At 42.4% G+C, this 22,508-nt stretch overlaps 1 protein-coding gene and 1 long non-coding RNA gene across 2 annotated transcripts in view; both read right to left on the bottom strand.

The window, feature by feature from the left end:
- Nucleotides 1-1,375: 1,375 nt before the first annotated feature.
- TRIM4 (tripartite motif containing 4) lies at nt 1,376-22,129 on the bottom strand. Its single transcript, XM_045460913.1, has 6 exons — nt 21,497-22,129; nt 16,431-16,526; nt 15,532-15,762; nt 11,148-11,170; nt 10,787-10,884; nt 1,376-7,185 (listed from the first exon to the last, which is right to left on the bottom strand). Exons 1-6 carry the CDS (start codon nt 21,887-21,889, stop codon nt 6,599-6,601), a joined length of 1,428 nt encoding a protein of 475 aa, XP_045316869.1. The 5' UTR covers nt 21,890-22,129; the 3' UTR covers nt 1,376-6,598.
- LOC123589195 overlaps nt 1,376-22,508 on the bottom strand; it is a 35,421-nt gene continuing 14,288 nt past the window's right edge. Inside the window, exon 2 of the long non-coding RNA XR_006708208.1 lies at nt 1,376-6,217. This is a non-coding gene — a long non-coding RNA (uncharacterized LOC123589195). The remainder of the gene's footprint in view (nt 6,218-22,508) is intronic.

A 22,508-nucleotide genomic window follows, 5' to 3' on the forward strand; every position in this document is an offset into this window, starting at 1 on the left:
ATGATTGCCAAGGCCAACATCAGGGTTTTACAGTTCCAGGTTTTACATTTAATCCTTTAAGCCATTTCACGTTTTTTGCATAAGGATCCAATTTCTCAAAAACCACTTCTTGAAGAGCCTATAATTTCCCCATTCTGTATTCTTGACACCTTGTTGAAGAACAGTTGACCAAAATGTCAAATTTAAAATATTTTATTTTATTTTATTAATTAATTTATTTATTTATTATTTTAGAGAGAGAGAGAGAGAGTGCATGCAAGCCGGGGAGAGGGACAGAGGGGAAGTGAGAGAGAGAGAGAGGAGATCTTAAGGAGGCTCCACACTCAGTGTGGGGCGCAACAGAGGGCTCGATCCCACAACCCTGAGCTCAAGACCTGAACCAAAATCAAGAGTTGGACACTCAACCAACTGAACCATCCAAGCGCCCCTAAAATCTTTTATTTTTTAATAGAAGTATAGCTCTAAAGCGATCCAAAAGCTGAAATGAAATAAAACTTAATATTTTATTAACTCAAAAGAAGACAGGAAAAGAGTATTAGATTAAAAGCAGAAAGGCAAAATTTAAAACAAGTTCATAGATTTAAAGTCAACTATATCAATAATTTCATTAAATATAAATGGACTAAACAGTTCAACTAAAATTGATTCTAAAAGAGATTCTTACAATGGGCAAAGAAGAAAGACCTGAAAGTGTATGTCATGCTAAATGAGAAACCCAAAATGGGATGACATGTCAATAAGCATTCCACACATCTACACTATGACACTGATAATGGTAAAACTAAGGAAAGACAAACTGTAACCTTCAATTTTTTTCAGAGAACTCTGATCCCTTTGACTCTGGAAATCTTTTCCATTTAAGAGTTATCTATCTTTGGAGTGCCTAGGTGGCTCAGTCGGTTAAGTGTCTGACTCTTGATTTTGGCTCAGGTCATGATCTCACGGTTCATGAGATCAAGCCCTACATCAGGCTCTGCACTGACAGTGTGGACCCTGCTCGGGATTCTCTGTCTCCCTCTTTCTGCCCCTCTCCCCCTCAAAATAAACTTAAAAAAAAAAAAAGGAATTATCTATCTTCTGCATTCTTTCTTTTAACTCTGAAAATAGGCCAGGTCATTGAAGAATAGAAGGCTAAAGTGTCAACATCTAGATTCTGGAGCTGTGATTTTCTCTTTCCTGAGTCTCTTTGGCTGCAGGAATGTAGTCTATAAGTTATAAGTCATTTTTCCAAAATCTCTTGAGTCTTCAGTTACTTGGGTTTATTCATTGTGTCTCCTTTCCACCTTTTTGTGTTGTTGTTGTCAGTTCATACCCCCTTACACTTTCAATATACCAGAAGATGTTTAAAGCAAGTAAGTGTTTAAAACATTAAAAGTAACAATGTATTGGGTTTTTATTGCCTCCAAAAAAAGTGAAATGTATGATAACAATAGAACAAGGACTGGAAAACAAGTTCTACTATTATAAAGTCTCTTTCTACACATTAAGTGACACGTTACTTGAAGGTAGATTCAGATTTTTTCAAAATGTATACTGTAAATCCCATGGCAATGACTACAAAGGTTTTTAAAAGAAGTATCAATAAGTATAGGAGATAAAATGAATTTTATTTTTTAAATATACAATAAAACTAGAGAAAGCAGAAAAAGGAAAAAAACTTAGAAAAAATTAAACTAATAAAAGAACTAGCAAAATAATATATTTTCATCCAACTATATCAAACAATAACTTTTTCTGTTGCAGTTTTATATGTTTATTTGACAATCAGTGGTTAGTTCTCATCCACATCTATTACCTGTAGATTTTTGAAAGTGATGATGGGTACATATGTAACCAATGTGTGAAGCCTGTTTGATGAATCTTCACCCTTGCTGTTTTTTGGACAACCACACATGGACATGGTATGAAACATTCCTTATTCCTTTGGCCCACATTGGTATCAATGTGCACATCTGAAGTTCACATCTCCTTCATGGCAAATTTCCAAATTTCTTTGAGTGCCCAAAGGGCACACTTCTTGAAATCCACTCCATGGATACTTGTGAATATTGATGGTGTATTCTCTTGTCACTAACTTGATGACAGAAGAATAGCCCTTCCTCTCACCACCCTTCTCTGTGGGAGCTATTCTGCTGGGCCATGTTGGGAAGAAACAATAACTTTAAAGGTGAATCGTTTAAGAATAACAGTTAAGAATGGAAAGACTAGATGATATAAAAAAAAAAAAAAAAAAAAAAAAAAAAAAGCAAGGTGTCCTCCAGAAAAACAGAACCAGTAAGATGGATGGATCACTGGCCATTGGCTCACGTCACCATGGAGGACAAGAAGTCCCACAATCTACTGTCTGCAAGCTGGAAACTCAGGGAAGCTGGTGCTGTAATTCAATCCAAGTCCAAAGACCTGAAAACTAGGAGAACTAATGGTGTAAGTTCCAGTTGGGGTCCAGAGGCTCAAGAATCGGGGACCAATGGTATATAAGTCCCAGTCCACATCTGAAGGCCCAAGAATCAGGAGCGCCAATGTCCCTGGGGCAGATGGATGTCCCAGCTCATGCAGAGGAGAAACTTGCCTTTCTGTTCTATTCAGCTCTCCATTGATTGGACAATGTCTACCCACTTTGGTGAAAATGATCTTTTTTTTACTCAATGTATCAGTTCAAATGTTAATCTCTCCTGGAAATACCTTCACAGACACACCCAGAAATAATGTTTTACCAGCTATCTAGGCACCCTTTAGTCGAGTTGACACAATTAACCATACAGAGGTCTCACAAGAAGCCTATTTTAATATTATGATATATTATGACAGACTTGCAGTTTCAGCTCCTACATGTAAAGAATTGGGAAGTCCTAACTCACATCCTTACAAGAAAAAAATGAGAAAACTGAAAAGTAATGGCTTTTCCTGCACTCATCAGAGAATTTAGGTTGCATGGCAAACTGCCACCCCAAAATCTGGATAGACAAGCAAATCCACAGAGGCAAAGCTAAGATCTCCTTACCTGAAGCAAAATCCAACAGAGCTATAAACTTATAGGAATAAATAATGGTTTTGATGAAGATTGAGTGTGAGATTGAGTGTGGGCTAGCTTAAGGGTGAGAAACTTCTTGGAGCTGCAGGGCTGGGCAGGGGGCTGGAGAGCATATATTCATGGGTTTAACTCCAGGAACTCCACCAAATTCTCAGAATGAAAAGTTGAGAAAGATCTCCTCCTACCAGAGTCAGGAAGGGGGAGGAACACAAATCACTGAAAAATGTGCCTAGAATGCTCTACATAACAAAAGCCCAGTCTCCAGGGGAAAAGATCTTAGCAGAGCCTTATCCACTGTCACACAGTGTAGACATTGGTGCTTAGAGCACCAATGCATATACCCACCAACTTTGAGGGCGAGGCAGTGCAAGTCTAGGTTGAAATCTGAGAGAGTCAAGACCATCTGGAGAAAGTGTAGGATAGTTATTGCCAAACCATCTTCTGGAAAGTCTCTGAATTAGTCCCTCAGTTAGTTCCTGTGGTGAAATAAGCTTGAGAAATTCTGTGTAATAAATACCTCTTCCAATATGTCATAACATGTTAACATAGTAAAGACTCAGAAAAATCCCTAAGTAACACTGAAAACTATTACAGTCCTGTTTGTATATCAGAAGCATCATGAGTTTACTTCATTTTTAGTAAATATGATACCTGTGTCCCAGCTCATACCTGAGGGGAGCCAATATCAAGACTCACAAAAGAGGGAAAAAAAAAAAAATATATATATATATATATATATATATGTATTATATACACGTGTGTGTATATATATATGTATGTGTGTGTGTGTGTGTATATATATATATATATATATATATTAGGTGGAGTAAGAGAAGAATATTTTTCTCTGTAAAAGATGCAAGTTCTTTAATAACAGTGAAGGAAACCAGAATGTGTCAGCCCAAAATATGCCCCTTTAGCATAAAAATTATTTTGAGCTGAAGGCAATTAAGAGCAGCAAACCCAGAAAAAGCTCCCCTTTTTCTGCCTGCAGACAAGATATACATTCTCCTTTTGCTGGAGACAACACCAAAGAGGAATCTGCAAACATTTCCTCCATTAGTTTCCTCACATGCATTTACCTTCCCACAGACTGCCACACCTGGAAGGCTAAGACGTTCCTCCTGCGTCCTCCACAAATGTGTTGTTCTTTATTAAAGGTACTATGTAAACCAGAATTCTAAGCCTCCACTTTGAGTTGCTCTTCACTTTAGGTTTCTCCTGCATGGTGTGTGCTGCGTGTGTTAGTAAACTGTTTTTCTCTTGTTAATCTGATTTCTTGTCAGAGGCCCAGCCAAAAACTTAAGACAGGTAGAGGTAAAGTTTGCCTCCCCTACGGTAGTATGACAGGGCTCATGAAGCCTTGAAAGAGGAGGAAATGGTCTGGAATCACTGCCACCAAAAATGTAAAAGGAAGTCAAGGGATGAAAAAATAAAGTTTGTTCACCAAGGAGTTCAAATAGCCCACTTGAAGTCAGAGAGCAAGACTTTGTAGCAGAACCAGTCAACCTGGCTCAACAGCCCAGGAGGAGGATGGAGGACAAGGTGGTAATGAGTTTCCCAAGGACTGGAAACGAACAAGGCAGACACTAGGGGAAGTCCTGATGGGCAAGTGTATTTGCTTCCTAGGGCTCTGTGACAAGCCACAAACCAGCGGCTTAAAATAACAAAAGTTAACCATCTCACAGTTCTGGAGGCTAGAGGTCCCAAATCAAGGTGTTGGCAGGAGCATGTTCCTCCGGAAGCTTCTAGGGAAGGGTTCTTCCTTGCCTTTTCCAGGTTCTAGCAGCCCTCAGCTGGCTTGTGGCAGCATGACACCAATCTCTCCCACAGTCATTTTCCCTGTGTCTTCACACGGCACCTCCGTGTGCACCACAGATTATTATTACTATTATTATTAGGGTGCCAGTTACATTGCGTTAGGGCCCACCCTAATGACCGCATCTTAATTTCCAAATAAGGTCATATTCACAGGTAGGACTTCAACCTATCTTTTTAGAGGACCCAATGCAACTCCTAACAGCAACTACTTTAGAAAGTTAAGGAGAATTCAGCAGAAATCACTGAATGAGAGGGTTGCTCAGGCTGATGAGAAAGACAAGCCAGGATGGGCAGAGACATAGGAGGGGAGGAGGGGTTAGGGAGGGTGCTATTAAATCACTGCCAGAAAGTCTACAGAAATCTGGGAGGAAACACATTAAAATGTTAGAAGTGGTGAAATTACCAATAACTTTCAGCTTTTTATATTTTTTGTATGTTCCGAATTTTCTACCATAAGTGGACAACTTTTACAGAGAGAAACAATCATTATTTTTAAAGTAACTACCCAGTTCCTGTCACAATCCTGAGAGCTTATACTCTAGAAAACAAAGATAAAATGAGGGAAAAGACATATAAATGGATAAAAATGTGTAACAAAATAAAAACCCAACACGAAGATGTTGCTGACATGCAATCTGCATTCAATAAATTCTCATAAAGAGCATTACAAAAACCAGAAGCTTACAAAGACCAGAAAAGGGAACAGGCTTTTACCTCAGACTGATCTGGATTTAATCCCAGCATTCCCATTTGCCAGCCAAACAATACCGAGTGAGTTACCCCAAAGATCTGTTTTCTTACTTGTAAAAAGAGGATTTTAATTTCCATCTCACACCAAGCTTCCGCAGGAGTCGTACAAGAGCATTAATGAAGAGGCCAGAAGTGCAGTGTGAACACTTGGCAAGTGCCTCCCAATGTTTTAGCTGTGACGTGAATACCTTGCATACACAACAGTAAGAATTTGACAGATGGAAACATAATCAACACTTGAGGGCGTAGGCATGGTCGGGTGAAAAAGAGTCATAGCCTGGGCAGAGTAAGGGAAGATTTCCTCAACTTTCTGATCGGGAGGTATCAGTACTTACTGGAGAGTAGAGGAATTATGTGACTGAGCAGAAACAGTCTACACATCTGTCAAGTGTCAGGAAAAGAGACCATCCTATACAAAAATGCAACCTGAATTGCCTTGTACGGTGAGGGAGCAGTAACCTCCTCTGACAAGAAATTGGGGATTAAGGGAATTCCAACAGTTCAACAGTGCTAGCAAAGCCCACGTTCCCTCTTCCTTTCCGCTGTCACTGTGCTCTCCTCAGTTCCAAGACAGCTACTAACGTCAGAAGAGGGGCTATGTCTCCTTAAACACCTCTTTTTTAAAGCTACATGATCTTTCCCCAGAAGCATCTTGGAACATTTCTCATCCCAGCTCATTGGCCAGAATTGCCTCGCATTGGGGAGAGCTGCCTCTCCTGAAGCACAGGGAGGGTGCACACCAAACAGCTCAATGAGGAAGAACCAGAAGAGGAGGAGGGAAATGGGGCAAGTGGGTGCTGGAAAGGCCACCAGCAGGCTCCACCATACTTTCTGTGCACAGCACACACAGGGAGCTGAACAAGGCATCAAATTAGAATCTGAATGGACAGTACTGATGCGCTACCTGGACCAGTATGTACAGAGTGAAAGGAGAGGGCCAAGGGATGCATGTCCCCAGGCTAGGGTACAGGCAAAGATTCCTGGGCAGGGGAAGACTCATTTCCCACCAGTCACTGCTGGGATGACTAAAGATGCTAACGGACTCAACCAAAAAAATGGCCGGAGGCAGGAGATGTGAGGACAAGAGAAAGTGTGTAGATGAGCTCCATCCACAGCACTGTAGAAGGAGATGTCCCCAGCCTCGTGATCTAGGAAAACCCCCACCCGGTGAAGAGCAGGCTCTTGCTTGGTAGGACTTACAGAAAAGCTTATTAGGGGCCGGTAGCCAGCAGAACTCCAACAAATAGCCCAGATTCCCACATGGGGGGACATTTTTGAACTATCAACAATCCCCATGATGTCCTCCCGACATACCCCCACGGCAATCTCCAGGCTATCTCGGCTCTCAACTTCCCAGTAATGTTTCCCTGAAGTGAAAACGTTTTTTCCCAAAACACAGGGTAAGTGCTGAAATCTTTCCACAGACTGTGTGGTCTTCGGAGGGGTCCTCCATCCACTAACATAGCCCCACGCTGAGGAAAACAATGGCCAAGAACTGGCTGATGCTCCATTTTTTACATATCTCCCTTCCTGGGAGAAGACAAGTTTGGGATGGGCCGTGTCTTCAGCTAGATTTACAGCCACTGCAGAGAAAATGAGAGCAGAGATTTATAATGCGACAACTTACCACCAAACCTCCAGAAATGCCCCTTTTCCAGCTTCACCCCATCCTTCTCCTAACAAGAACTGTTAGGGATGAGATACCCCACTGCCTCTCAACTGATCCTCAGCTGGGTGTGGCCTTAAGCAAAGTGAAATCTTCGTTTCCCTTCTGCTCTAAAAGATTAAGACCTAAAAACAGGGGGCTCATTATTTCATGGCCCCAAGTCTTCACAATCAGCATAAAGTTGGGAAAACACTAACAATTCTGACTTGTTGAATCAGGACCAGACCAAGATGGCTGACAGGCTGGTTCTTTGCCCTGGGACACAGAAAAGTCATCGTTAGCAAGTTTACTCTTTCCTGGTTCCAGCTGTTCACTGGGAAGCTCCACAGGCCCCTAACAGATCACTCAAAATGGAACTCACTATTCTGTGCCTTTCCATCCTCTTGAGACGAATACCCCTTCACATGCAGACATCTTGTCTTCTGTGTTCTCTGTGGTGTAACAGCACTACCTTCACCCAGACAACTCACACTTTGAAATCTTGAGGTTATCTGACTCCTCTCTCCCTCTGACCTTTGATGGCTTATTAGTCACCAAGTCCTATCAAATCCACCTTTGGAAATACCACCCAGGTTCCTTTCCTCCTCTGTGTCTTCACTGCCACTGTCTTCACTCAGACTTTCAGCACCTCCCACTTTAACGGTGTCTCTAACTTCCTCCCTGGCCTCCCTGCCTCCCAATTCTCTTCCCTCCCAGACTCTCCATGCCTCTCTAGTTTCTCAAGAGGATTTTTTTAATCAGAAATGGATGTTAAGTTTTGACAAATGTTTTTTCTACATCTACTGAGGTGATCATATAGTTTTCCCTTTTTCAGTTTTCTAATGTGGTGAATTACACTGATTTTTCAAATGTTAAACCAACCCTGCTTTTCTAGAATAAAACCCATTTGGTTGTGATGCATTATTTTTCAATATGTCGTTAGGTTCGATTTGCTAAAATTTTCTTTAGAATTTTTCTGTCTGTGTTCATAAGGGAGGTTGATCTATAGACCTTTTCTCTCATAATGTCTTTGTCTGATTTTGGTATCATGATAACGCAGGCCTCGTAGAATTATTTTTGAGAGAGAGAGAGAGAGAGACAGGGAGACACACAATCTGAAGCAGACTCCACGCTCTTAGCTGTCAGCACAGAGCCTGACACGGGGCCCGAACTCACAAACCGTGAGATTATGACCTAAGCAGAAGTTGGACACTTAATGGACTGAGCCTCCCAGCTGCCCCTGGAGATTTCTTTCTTAAATGTTTGGCGATGGGGCGCCTAGGTGGCGCAGTCGGTTAAGCGTCCGACTTCAGCCAGGCCACGATCTCGCGGTCCGTGAGTTCGAGCCCCGCGTCGGGCTCTGGGCTGATGGCTCAGAGCCTGGAGCCTGTTTCCGATTCTGTGTCTCCCTCTCTCTCTGCCCCTCCCCCGTTCATGCTCTGTCTCTCTCTGTCCCAAAAATAAATAAATGTTGAAAAAAAAAAATTTAAATGTTTGGCGAATTCAGGGAAGTATGATGTCATCTTTATTTTTCCATTGTAAGTAACGTCCTTTTTCTCTTCTTGCTTTGGAAATTTTCTCTTAACACTGGTTTTGGTGTAGTTTCCATCCTATTTCTTATTCTTTAGGGCTTGCTGAGCTTATGCGATCTGTGGACTTAGGGTCTTCATCAAATTTGGAAAATTTTTGGCCATTATTTCTTCGGATATTTTTTCCTATCTCATCCCCATCCTGTTCATCTATTCAGGGACCCCAATTACCACATGTAAGGCTGCATGATATTGTCCCCCAGCTCACCAATGCTTTTTTCATTTTGTAAGGTTTTTTTCCTGAGCATTTCACTTTGTAGTTTCCACTGCTTCATCTTCAAGTTCACTCACCTACTTCTCTGTAATATCTAATCACGTATTAATCTCAACCAGTGTATTCTTTGTCTCAGTCACTGTGGTTTTATCTCCAGAGGTTTGATCTGGGATTTTTTAGATCTTCCACGTCTCCAAATGCCTCTTTACAGGATAGTTATAATAATTGTATTATAAAGTCCTTCGGAGCTTATTTTAATATCTGGATCAATCCTGGTCAGTCTCAATCGATTATTCTTATTATGGGTCATGCCTTCCTAACTTTTTGCATACCCGGTAATCTTTGATTGGATACCAGGCATTGTGAACTTAGATTGTTAGGTACTCATTTTTAAAATTCTCATGGTTTGTCTCAGGATAAAGTTACTTGGAAATAATGTGATCCTTTTGGGTCTTAAGCTCATGACTTTTAAGGTGGGCCCAAAGCAGTACTCAGTGTAGGGTTAATTACTCTCTACTAATGAGGCAAGATTTTCCCAGGAATTAGGAGTTTTCCAGTCTGGCTGGTAGGCACAGGCATTGTCTAGGCCCTGTGGGAGCACCAGGAACTGTTCCTTCTAATCATTTTGGAAACGGCCTTCCTCAGCCTAAGGTAGTTTTTCACAAGCATATGCTAAGCATTACTCTGCTGAATACTCAGGGGGCACCTCCATAGATCATCAGGGTTCTCTCTATAGACGGCCCTCTCCTCACCAATACTCTGCCCAGTACTCTGCAAGTTCTCACTGCTTTGTTCTCCCTGGACTCAGCCCCATTCCTCAGCCTGGCTGCACCTCCACTACCCCTCCCTGCAGTAGCCTGAAAGCTCTTTCAAGGCTAGAGGCTGGAGCCATCATAGAGCTCACCTCATTTGTGTCACATTTTTCAGGGGTCCTTGGCCTGCACTGCCGGATATCCAGGGTTGGGAAAACTGTTCTCTTCATGTACTGTATCTGTTTTCTTTTAGTTTTCTTAGTTAGCTAAGTTTTAGGCTGAGGAGTAAATCCAGTCCCATTACTTCATTTTAGCTGGAAGTAGACACCTACCACATGGAGATGTACACGTGAGAACCAGCTATGTAGTTCTGACAACACCTATGTGCCTTGGTGCTTCCCTGGAGATCCAGTAAGTTTATCTTCAGACTTTCCTATGCTCATCTTCTCAACCTCAGCTCCTGCCTTTTCCCACAATGCACCTTATGGTTTAGTCACATTGGATACCCTCCCCTCCATTTCCTCCACACCTTGGCTCACACTGCTCCCTCTGGTTACATGAGTATGCCTCCATTTTCTACTTGGCAAACTCCTACTCACGCCTCAAATCCCAGATCAATGTCACCTGTGTGTGAAAACCTCCCCACTTCACCCCCAACAGAGCTCTTTCTCTGTACTTCCATAATATTTTATTCATACCACCATAAACAGTAGATCCCACTATGTTACAGTAAGTGATATGGGTCTGCCTCTCCAGTTTGCTTAAATTCTTAGGCCTTTTTCTTTCTGTATCACTGGCACCTTATAACCCACAGTATATGTTAAGTAAATGCTTCTTGAATGAAGCACATATCCATGTATTCCTAAGTAGTTTTTACCACTTTTCATGCTAGCTGTATGCTCTGTTTCCTCTTTCCTTTCCAGGCTTTTCTCATTGCTTATTCTCTTATTTTAAAGATTTCTAGGGAGCTCCAACCTTGCTCACCTTGGAATCGTTTCAGCATTTCCTTCATCATGGGTATCTTGCACACAGTCTTCACTGTTAGAACTTCAGGGGAATAGTTCACATCCTGGTTCTCACTCCTAAGAAAAGTACAGAGGGTTGCTCTTCTTAAAGGGGACAACTCAGGCAGCCAAGACCCCCAACTCCTGTGGAAGGTTCCAAGCCCAAAGCTCACACCACCACTCTCCCATTCCCCCTTGCAAAAGTCAACAGTAAAATCCCTCCTCCATGGACTCCCAGGGTGTGCCCAGACTGTTCTATGGAGCCCAGGCCTGTTTCCCCTCTCCTCAGCGTGTATCTTTACCATTCCACTCAGGCCCCATAAGAAAGCAGCCGCTCATACCTGGTCAACACATCTTTTGGATTCTGTGAAGAGAAGAAAAACATAAGTAAGTTATGCCCCTTCCTCCTGAGATCTGGTACTCAACTTCAGGAGCAGGTATTTTTCTGTCAACTGCTTTTGTCAATGTCATGTATGCTCTCATGCTGCCAAAGCCAATGGACTGATACACGGAGTCTTTTTCTTCATGTGACCTCTCTGCACCATCTGACAATGTTAACCAATCCCTGAAACCCTATTCTTTCTCCTTTGCCACCATGACACTAACTCTCTCCTGGCTTTTTGCCTACTTCTCCATCTATTCTCTTTCAGACACAGACATTAACCAGTGTTGCTTGAGGATGTGGTAGGAACATAAAATGGTTCAGCCACTTTGGAAAACAGTTTGGCAATTTCTAAAGAATTAAATATAAATATATGACACAGCCCAACAATTCTGCTCCTACTATCTACCCAAGAGAAATGAAAATGTATGTCCACACAAAGAATGTCAGGCAAATGTTCACGGCAGCATCATTCCTAATAGCCAAAAGGTGGAAACAACCCAAATGTCCATCAACTGAAAAGAGAAACAAAATGTGGTATAGTCTACGATGAAATACTATTCAGGGATAAAAGAAAAAAAAGGAATATAAATACAATACTAATATATGCTATAACACGAATAAACCTCAAAGACATTATAAATGAAAGATTCCATACACAAAAGACCACATTATTATATGACTCTGTTTATATGGTATATTTCAAAAAGGGAAATCTATAGAGTCAGAAAGTAAGTTGTCTAGGGGCTGGAAGCAGGAACAGAGATTAACTATAAATAAGCAAAAAGTGATCTTACTGGGGTGATGGAAATGCTCTAAAACTGGACTTTGGTAAGGTTTCCACAACTAGGGAAAATTATAAAAATCACTTATTTAATGATAAAAAGTACACTTTTAAGTGTATGGGTATATGTATGGGTGAATTATAAGATATGTACATTACACCTCAAGAAAGCTTTAAAAAAAAACAACAAGTGTATCAAAATGGTTAATTACCACATGAAAAAGTGCTCAACCACATTAGTCATTTGCAAAATTCATCTACCCTTTGGAAGGAGGAAAGGGGTGCTGACTGAGGGCCTGAGCTAACATTCTATACCATTCAGCTAAAAGTAAAGAGCTGACAATTCTAAGCACTGATGATCACACAGAGCCACTGATCTCTCTCACACTGCAAGTAACAGTGTAAACTGATACAATCACTTTGGAAAACAGTTTGGAATCATCCGTTTGGAACCAACAGATGCCCTGTGACTCGGAATTGCTTTCACAGGTACATAACTGACAGAAATGTGGACACATGTACACCAAAAAAGACATGTTCATAACTGTTTTGTAACAATAAAAACTAGGAACAACCCAAATTTTGCTAACAGTAGAGTGAATGGTATTTTTGGTATATTAGTACCATGGAATACTACAGAACAGGGCCTTCAACCTGGCACTATTAACATTTGGGGCTGGAAAAGTTTTTGCTGGGAGCTGGGGGGGAGGTGTCTTCTGTGCATTATAGGATGTATAGCAGCATCCGTGGCCTCTACACGCCAGACGCCGGTAGTAGCCACCCTCACGTTGTGACAACCAAAAATGTCTCCAGCACTGCCCCCTGGGGGAGCAAAATCCCTCCTGGTTGAGAAGTTGTACACAGTGATGGAAACAAATGTCTGCTGCCACCTACGACAGCCTGGGTGAACTTCACAACACAATGTGGAGCAAAAGCAGCAAATGCTGAAAGAGTTGTACTCAGAAACAGACAGAACAGTGTGAGACGTCTGGAGGGAGAACACCCTCAGGGAGAAGGGAAGGGGTGTTGACTGGGGCACGCAGAGGGCGCCTGGCAAGCTATTCATGTTCTATTACGTGACTTGGCTGGTGGTTCCGTGGGTGGGTCACTTGGTGATAATCTGTCAGGTTTATGATTTATGCATTTTTCTCTATGGATGTTATACTAAAATGTTTTTAAACATGTTTATTTTGTTATGACAGTAAAAATGATGTTGCCCGAATCCATGGACACAAACGATACTTAAAGGTGAAAGTATAGTTTAAAAACATTTACCAGCAGGGGCACCTGGGTGGCTCAACCGGTTAAGTGTTCAACTCTTGATTTCAACTCACAGCTCATGAGGAGATCAAGCCCTGCATCGGGCTCTGTACTGACAGCACGGAGCCTGCTTGGGATTCTCTTTCTCCCTCTCTCTCTGTCTCTCTGCCCCTCCCCTGCTCACATACACACACACACACACACACTCTCTCTCTCTCTCAAAATAGATTAAAATAAACTATAAAATATAAATAAATAAATAAATAAATAAATAAATAAATAAATAAATAAATTTACCAGCAAACAAAAGGGTCAATGTAGATGAGCTAGGCATGCCAGCTCCAGAGGCTGAGAAAGAACTATAGAGCAAACCCAAGAACTAATAAAAAAAAATAATAACAAAAACAATAAAAGCAGATATTAATGATTTCACTGCATTATTTGTAGTGGTAATGGTGTTGGGGCAACCTGGGTTTCCCACTTTGGAAGAAGAAACTGACAAAATGTGGTAGGTAGACACGTGGGTTCAACGTACTGTATAGATAGCAACAGGAATGGATCTTAAAACATAGTACCTAAGGGGCGCCTGGGTGGCTCAGTTGGTTAAGCGTCCAACTTCGGCTCAGGTCATGGTCTCACAGTTCGTGGGTTTCAGCCCCACATCGGGCTCTGTGCTGACAGCTCAGAGCCTGGAACCTGATTCAGATTCTGTCTCGTTCTCTCTCTCTCTCTCTATCTCTGCCCCTCCCCCTCACATTCTGTCTCTCAAAAATGAATAAATGTTAAAGAAAATTAAAAGAAAACAAAAACATAGTGCCTAAGGAAAGAAGCAAGAGATGGAATGCAGCAAGATTAAATCATTGCATAAATTAAAAATACATAAACCAAAGCAATACTCTACATTGTATAAGAACACATTCAAATGAAAAGATAAAAATTAGGTACAACAGAATTTTTTTTCAATATTTCCATAGATCTTTTTTTTAAGGTGTCTATACAGTTCTAAGAAGAAAAGAAGTGAGTTATAGGCTAAAAATGATGAAATAAAGGAAAAATAGATGGATAAGTGAACAGATTAGTAACATAAGTTCTCTTCGGCTGAGACTCTATAATCCAGTTCTGCCTTCTTTAATCATTTCCCTACCGTTGCACTTATATTGGCTGATATATATTTTGTAAGTATTCTGCTGGTTCATGCATATCTTTGAGGCTTCAGATTCTGAGTAGATATTAAACCTCTATTTAAAAAATTGTTCCAATGTGTTATTTCAAAGATTCTGCTGAATATACATTTGGATATGTAACTGGAACATCGTGGCTTAAGCAAGCTGTAAAAGTTGTAGACGATTCTTGGAAATCATTACATTAACATAAGCTATAATACCCTTCCCCTAGCAATTTCTTGCTGAAAATAACTGGTGAGTGGGTCCATGTGTCTCTCTTCCTTAAAGGTAGAGCAGAACGTTGTATCCTAGTGAGGAAAAAAGAGTAATCACAGACTGAAGCGCTCTTCAACAATTCTTTCCTCCTCAGTCACATGATGTGGAAGAGAGATTCTGAGGGATCTAAGACGGTTACAAATATTGGATCCTATCCAAAAACTGAAAGAACCTATAAGGATACTTTACTTGCTGAGGATATAAAGGTAAAGATTATATAATAAACTGCCTTAAAGTCCCAAATCTAAGTGCTAATGAATTACTTTTTTTTTTTTTTTTTTTAAGGAGGCTTCATGCCCAAATGGGGCTTGAACTCACAGCCCTGAGATCAAGAGTCACATTTTCTACTGACTGGGCCAACTAGGCGCCCCTAAGTGCTACCAAATTAGAATTATAACTTTTTAACAGTTGCTAGATATTAGAAATTATTTAAATGAATATACCTATCAAAATCTGAGGCTAAGAGCAAAGTTATTATCAAGCTATGATTATAATGATTAAAAATTAGTAAGGAAGACAAATTTATCTTAAAAACTACTGATACAGTTATCTCTTTGGTGATTGTAGGTTTGCTTTATTTTACTATTTTAACAAAGAGTCATAAATGTATAAGTAACATGAATGGAAAAGTCTTAGATATGCTTCAGACGCGAGGCAAACCAAGCGAACCTGGGTATCTCCACAGCACCTGAGCTCAGCATACCTAAATGTTGCGTTAATTTCCTCTGAATGGTGAATCTTTGACTCTTTAATTGTATAGTGACAGTAATAACACAATTATCAACAGAGAGAACACATTTCCTCTATTAAACCCACTCACCAGGAAAGACAAGAGGGAGTTCAGTGTGTGACTGTCTCACCTGCAGCAACTCCAGGGTGGGGCTCTGGCTCTTCCTCCCGACCTCTAAGATGAGCTGCTTCAAGGAAGTGATCGTCTGATGGAGCTTTAACGTGTTCTCATTCTGTTTCTTCTTCGTCTCTTCTTCTTCTTTGCTCAGTCTCTGAAGAAACAGTTGCTCTTCTTCGGCCAGGAAGTGGTGCAGCTTTGCAAACTCTGCACCGAATCTCATTCGCTGGTTCTTCATCTTCTCCTACGGCCACATGACACTTGCTCAGTCCTTGTCCTGCCCTTGCTCCTAAATTCCATGCACGTGACTCCCCAACAGTCCATGGCCCCTCCATCCCAATCACCTCCTCCAGAAAGCCCCTGCCCACCCTCCACAAATTCCCGCTAATTTATTTATACTCACTTGGTATCTTTGTACTGGCCTGTATAGTATTAGTTCATTCTTTGTGACACTTGAGGCTCTACTACTGACAGCAACGCCTTGTTTGTGTACTTTTTAAACTAAAACACACTTTCACATCTATTACTTAGTTTAGCCTCCAGAATACCTACTGTTTGGTCTCATTAAGCTTTAGATGTGCTTCTGTGAGTGCACATCATGCCTCCCAACTAGACCAGTATCTCTGAAAGCAAAGTCCATTTACTTTCCACGATGCCATGGACTCAGACCACCCATAACCTAGGGAGTATATTTAGGAAAAAGTGGGAAGGAGAGGGGTACCACCTTAGAGAGATGGGGATGAAGTATGTGGTACTCCCATCGCCCAAAGCCACAGGTCAGTAGAGACACACACTTCCTGATCTATCGCCTTATCTGCAAGGGGCCTGACCACTCTTAACATCATGCAAGCTCCTCCCAACAATACCGAAGGGTCTCAGGGGCAAGAAAGGCTCAACCGATTCTGCTATTACCTTCCACTCAGTAGCATTTTTCACTTCCATGTCCTGCAAATGCATAGCTTTCTTCATCTTGGCCGTCAGACTACACTGAGTCTCAAGAAGTTTCTCCTGCCAGCAGAAACACATATCAGAAAGCATCTCCGCAAACATCTTGCTTGTTCAAGAGCTGAACAGGCAATGAGATTGAGAAAATGTTGAAGACAGTTACAGAATTAGGCATAAAAAGTATTCTGATCTGAAATCTTTGCAATACTCTATAGAGCCTGCCTATTAAGTTGGCAAAAAATGAAAACTGTTAGAGGCTTAATAAATACCTTGTACTGGTGAGGGAGGCCTCTGACACTATAATAGTAGGAGACTTTTGTAAAAAGGTGCCATCCTTTTGAAGGGCAACTGACAGGATTTAAAACCATCTGAAATGTGCATAATCCTACTTCCAATAATCTGTGCAACAAGACACTAGCAAAAATAATATGTATAGGAATGTTCACTGCAGCAGTATTCATTATCCATTCATGGGGAATTATTAAATAAATTATGGTATATTGATACTCTGTGCCAATCTCAGGTAGCTCTCTCTATATATTGATGTGTTTTATTAAGTAAAAAAACTACACTGTAAAACAATAGTATTGTAGAATTCTGTTTTGAAAAGAACAAATACACATGTATCTGTGCATGGATGTGTGTATTTAAATAGAAGAAAAATATGGAAGAACATACACCTAAAGATTAACACTGGTTATTTCTGGGGAATAGAAATGGCTTGGAAGTTTGGGAGGGTGGGGACTAAAACTTTTATGAATTTTGGTCTTGATTTTAGAATTTAACAACCTGAATGAGCTATTAAAAAGTAAAAGGAGTCGATCAGCATTAACAAAAATGGCTGTGGAGGGGCAGCACCTGGTAGCATAAGGTCAGACATGACCTCAGACAGAAGCACACAGGTTAGACACACATGCGCGCGCGCGCGCACACACACACACACACACACACACACACACACACACACACACGAGGAAAACCAGCAAGAACAGATGACCAAATGGCTGTGAGAGAAAGGAGTCCAGATTTTGCCCCTGGGTTCTGGCTTGACAACTAGAAGGACTGTGGTCTATTTACCAAATAAGGAAATACAGGGAAATGAGCAGTATGTAAATGGGAGGGGGGGAATTAAATTCGACTTTACTAAACTGAGTTTGGAGGGGGGGTGTCCCTGATGAGTACAGTTAACAGTTAAGGGTCAAGAGATCTGAGCTGCAGAAGTAGATTGAGGGGGGAGGGTTAGAGCACAGGCAGCAGGTGCAGCCAGGGTGTGAGTAAAATCCCCCAGTAAGAGTCTATCAAGAAGGCAATATAGGCTGGAACAAGGAACAACCACACCTAAGGGGTGTGCAGAGGACAAAAACTCTGCCAAGAAGCTAAGCTGAGTGGTGGCTGGTGAAAAACCCAGAGAGGATGGTTTCTCATACACCAAAGGAAGAGAAAATTTAAATAAAAACCAGTGAATACCGTCAAATGCTGAAGAGTGGCCTAGGGCAGCTTTCTGGAAGTGTGAATATGTGTCAAAATAAAAAGCTAAAAGGAAAAAAAAAATGAACAGAACTAAGAAATAAGCAGGGCAAGTGTTTTTTTCTTCCCTAGGAGAATAAGGAAAACCAGTCGGTGTCACTTTTCTTTCCACACTTACAAATGACAATGTCTACAGCAAAATGAAGTCATTGGAAAGAGCGACACCACCAAAACTGGTGAAGGTGTGGAGCTGCCAGAGCTCCCCCACGGCCACATGGTGCTCGTGGCTGTGCGAAACAGAACCACCACTCTGGGGAAAGGTCCGGCGTCAAACTAAGCATACATCAATCCCAGGCCCAGCAGTACAACTTCTAGATACGGGAAACATGAAAGTGTGCATCTATAAAAATACCTCTATGAGAATACTCATACCAGCTTTATTCATAAAAGCCAAAAACTGGAAACAGCCCAGGTATGCAGTGATGGAAAGATGGATAAGCCAACTGCGGTATGTTCATAAAATGGAATACGACTCAGCAGGAAAAAGAAACAGGCTACTGATATGCACAAAATGGGTGAATCTCAAAATCGATACACTGCGCAAAAGGAGCCCATATAAAGGAGTACAGACTATTCTTCCCACTTTCATGTTTGCTTGGAAATTGCATAGTGAAATGTTGGAGGGGGCAGATGAAGCTAGGTTGCAAAGGGATTCCGTTCACATGAAGTTCCACAACAGGCAAAAATAATCGTCAGTGCAAAAAGATTAGAACAGTAGCTGGGTTGGGAAGAGGGAGCAGATTAACTGGGAGAGAGGATGGAGGAGCTTTCTGCAGTGATGACAATGTTCTTTTTTTATTTTGTCTTAAGATTTAAGTAAGCACCACACCCAATGTGCAGTTCGAATTTACAACCCTGAGATCAAGAGTTACACGCTCCCCTGACTGAGCAGCCAGGCGTCCCAGTAATCTTTATCGTCTTTATCTTAAGAAGGGCTTAGGGTGCCCAGGTGTATGCATTTGTCAAAGCTCAGCAAATGTACACTAAAGATGTGCATATTTAATTATATTAAATGTGACTTCAAAAACCACCACTAATGCTAAATGTGGTTGGTTGGCGGTAAGCATGCTAAAGTATAGGAGGAAGTGGACTATCTGCAATTAACTTTAAAGGCCTCAAAAGGAAACAAGAATTGATGGATGCAGAGAACAGACAGATGGATAGATAGGTGATAAACAGAGTAAAATGCTAATGGCAGAACCTAGATGTGGGTATACTGGTATTATAAACTTCGTCATTCATGTTTGCTTGGAAATCGCATAGTGAAATGTTGGGGGGTGGATAAAATTAGGTTGCCAAGGACTTCCTATAGTTCTGTTATACGTCACAAAATCACCTGTGTTATTTTCTTTCTTACACTATGCTTTCTAATATTACATAATCTACTTATTTCCTCTAGTTGTTAAATAGGTACATAATCCTGCTATTTGGAAAGCTATTTCAAGTAATTTTATTCCTTTATCAATTATACAACTGCCACTCTGTAATCACTGTCAACTTCGATGTATATGGGAGGACTGCAATCAGATAAGTAGTTCTTTTGAATATGATCAAGATTTTTGTTTAAGTTTTCTCTTTTGTTTAACCATGAAAAAAATATTGGGGTGCCTTGGTGGCTCAGTCAGTTAAGCATCCAACTTCAGCTCAGGTCACGATCTCACAGTTCATGAGTTCAAGCCCCGTGTCAGGCTCTGTGCTGACAGCTTAGAGCCTGGAGCCTGTTTCAGATTCTGTGTCTTCCTCTCTATGCCCCTCCCCCACTCGCACACTGTGTCTTTCTCTCTCAAAAATAAACATTTTTAAAAATGTTTAAAAATAATAATGAAAAAATATTTTAAATAGAATTTTTCAATTTTTAAAAGCCCTTAACAATTCCAGTATTTGTGAATTATCCTGTATTGCTGGTTGTATTCCAAGATTCTACCTAAGTCTTTTTGAATCCTACTACAATTGAGATCTGAAACGGGGCCCCTGAATGAAAATAGTAATTCCAGGGAGATTAGAAAAATCCTTCCCTACAATAACAGAAACTGCCAGGAGGTGGCAGGAGGGCAACACCAAGCGGTTCTCCAAACTTAACTGCCATCTTCCTCTCTCCCTCTACCCTCCAAAAATATTAAGTAACTTCCAGTCCTCTCACATTGATCACATGCCATTCCAAGCAGCCATGCTGAATATGCTGTTCCTTCGGCCTGAATATCCTCTCCTTTACCTATCATACTCACCCTTCAAAAGTGAGTTCATGTTCAACTCCGTGAAGCCATTTCTCCTCAGACCTTCCATGTACTCGATACAAACTTGAATAACTCACTTACATACTGAACTTATTGGTCTACATGCTTATGTACCCTACAAGACAAGGCTCCTGTCCTTCTTATCCATTTATGTCCAGATTCTAGAACAATGCCTGGCCTACAGTAAGCATAAATAAAGGTTACTGAGTGAAGGGGGGGATGTATAGTTCATGGTGCTACTTTGCATATTTCCTGTTTGTAGTCAGTTGATAAAACTGTATGGCATTTTATAGTTTACAAAATACTTTAACTTGTATCATTAAACTTGTGTTTTCAACCAGTACTTACTAGATACCAGTTCTGTTGGAGACCACTGGAGTTACACCATCAGTATAGAAGGGGGTAGGGCTACTCTGGAAAGGATGATGAAGGAAGGTCTTCAAGCTAAAAGCTAAAAAGATGTAAAGGATGGAAGGTGTGGGTAGAGAAAGAGAACAGACTTGAAACAAAAGGCAGTGTGGCTGGAGTAAAGTAAGATAAACTGCTTTATTCAACTGAAGCGCCTTAATCCATAAAATAGGCAGGACAGATTAATCTCCAAATTCAAACAGTAAGTGATTTTTCCCAACTGATGAAGGAAGCTAGTATCAAATCCCGGCCTCGCACTTCAAGCCAGGCTTTTCCCAAATCATCAGTTGTCTATAAACCCTGTAGATATACACCTGCACTGTCCAATACAGCATCCATTAGCCAGGTGAGCACCCAAACTGTGGATAGTCCGAATTGACATGTGCTGTAAACGTAAACACAGATTTCAAAGTCCTATTACGAAAAACGTAACTAAAATGTCCCACTGATAACTTTTCATAGCGATTGATGTCAAATGATAACACTTTGGAAAACTGGGTTAAATAAAACATATTATTAAAATTAGCATCACCCGTTTCTTTTAACCACTAGGAAAGTTTTATTACATCGTGTTTCTATTGGGCGGCACTGGTATACACCCCCTCGGTATGACTGTCTTAAACTAGGAGCTCCCAAAGGCCAATACTTTGAAAATTCTATGCAGACCCTCCCCATCTCAGTTTTAACCCCAACTCTGAGATCTGTGTGTCGCTTAATTTCTTCGCACAGGTGGTGGGGGGCGGGGGAGGTCGTACTTCCAATGGGCATTGCAGCCACCTCGTAGGTCTCTCATGACAATGGCCTACGACATGACATGACAATGGTATTCCGGGAATACCGGCAGCCCCGCTACGGCCGGCTCACCCGGTAGCTGGCGAAGGCCTCGTCGATGGGCGCCATGGTGTGCGTCTGGTGCTCCTGCGACTCCCTGCACACCAAGCACACGGGCCGCTGGTCGTCCTCGCAGAAGAGCCGCAGCGCTTCCCAGTGGCGGCCGCACAGGCCGGGGGGCACGGGGCCCTGACGCCGGCGCCGCGTCTTCTCCGTCAGCCGGGCCAAGGCCCAGTTGGGCCGCAGCGCCGCGGGCGCCGACGGCTGCCGGCACTCGGGGCAGGGGAACGCGCCGCCGCCCGGCGCCCAGCTGCGGTGCAGGCAGCCGCGGCAGAAGTTATGGCCGCACTCGATGGACACCGGGTCCTCGAAATAGTCCAGGCAGATGGAGCAGGTCAGGTCTTCCTGGAGGTCTTCGGCTTCCATGCCGATTCTCCGCCCCGGGGTCGGGGTCCGACGCGAGGCGAGGGACTGCGGGCGGCGGGGAGGGGAAAGTGCCGTCCCTCCTCCGGGGCCTCGGGACCAGTCCCGGCGCGCGCTGGCCAACCGGCGGCCCCTCTGCGCGCGCCGCGGGGCCCGAGCGCGAGCCCGACAGCCTCGGGGTTTCGGCTACTAAAGGGCGCCGCGGGGCACGACGGGACGCGGGCTGCCCTTCGGGCCAACAATAGAGATGCGGAACTTGCTCCGGGACGCCTAGAGAGGACCGGAGGAGCCCTCGCGAGCCGAAGCTGAAGGAGCAAAGCGAGGCGGCGCTAAGGAGTTTGGCCTGCCCTTCACGTTGGAGAGGTGAGGTCAAGTTCTGGCGTCCTTGGCGAGCTGCAGTCGGGCGGGCGTTCTGGGAGTGCTGCAGCGCCAGGGCCTGGGGTGAGGGAGGTCTGTGCAGCTGGGCGTGGAGTGGGGGCGAATGAGGCGTCGGGCCAGTTTAGGCTTGCTCTCCCTGAAGTCCGTTCTTTCCATTCAGCCTTCATTCTTGGCCTCCACCCTCAAGAAGTAGTCGAGTTCTTGGAAAGGCAGGATTTCCTGCTGCCCCCGCGAAGCCCACCTA

This window comes from Leopardus geoffroyi, chromosome E3, assembly GCF_018350155.1.
Source record: "Leopardus geoffroyi isolate Oge1 chromosome E3, O.geoffroyi_Oge1_pat1.0, whole genome shotgun sequence".
Lineage (NCBI taxonomy): Eukaryota > Metazoa > Chordata > Mammalia > Carnivora > Felidae > Leopardus > Leopardus geoffroyi.

Bases quoted from the DNA above. Each gene is read 5' to 3' on its own strand.
- TRIM4 (XM_045460913.1), bottom strand. From the start codon at position 21,889: ATGGAAGCCGAAGACCTCCAGGAAGACCTGACCTGCTCCATCTGCCTG. The intron at 15,763-16,430 runs GTAATAGCAGAA...ATGTGGCCGTAG, and splicing joins AAAATGCTACTGAGTGGAAG to GAGAAGATGAAGAACCAGCG. The intron at 10,885-11,147 runs GTATGAGCGGCT...TACTTTTCTTAG, and splicing joins CCAAAAGATGTGTTGACCAG to GAGTGAGAACCAGGATGTGA.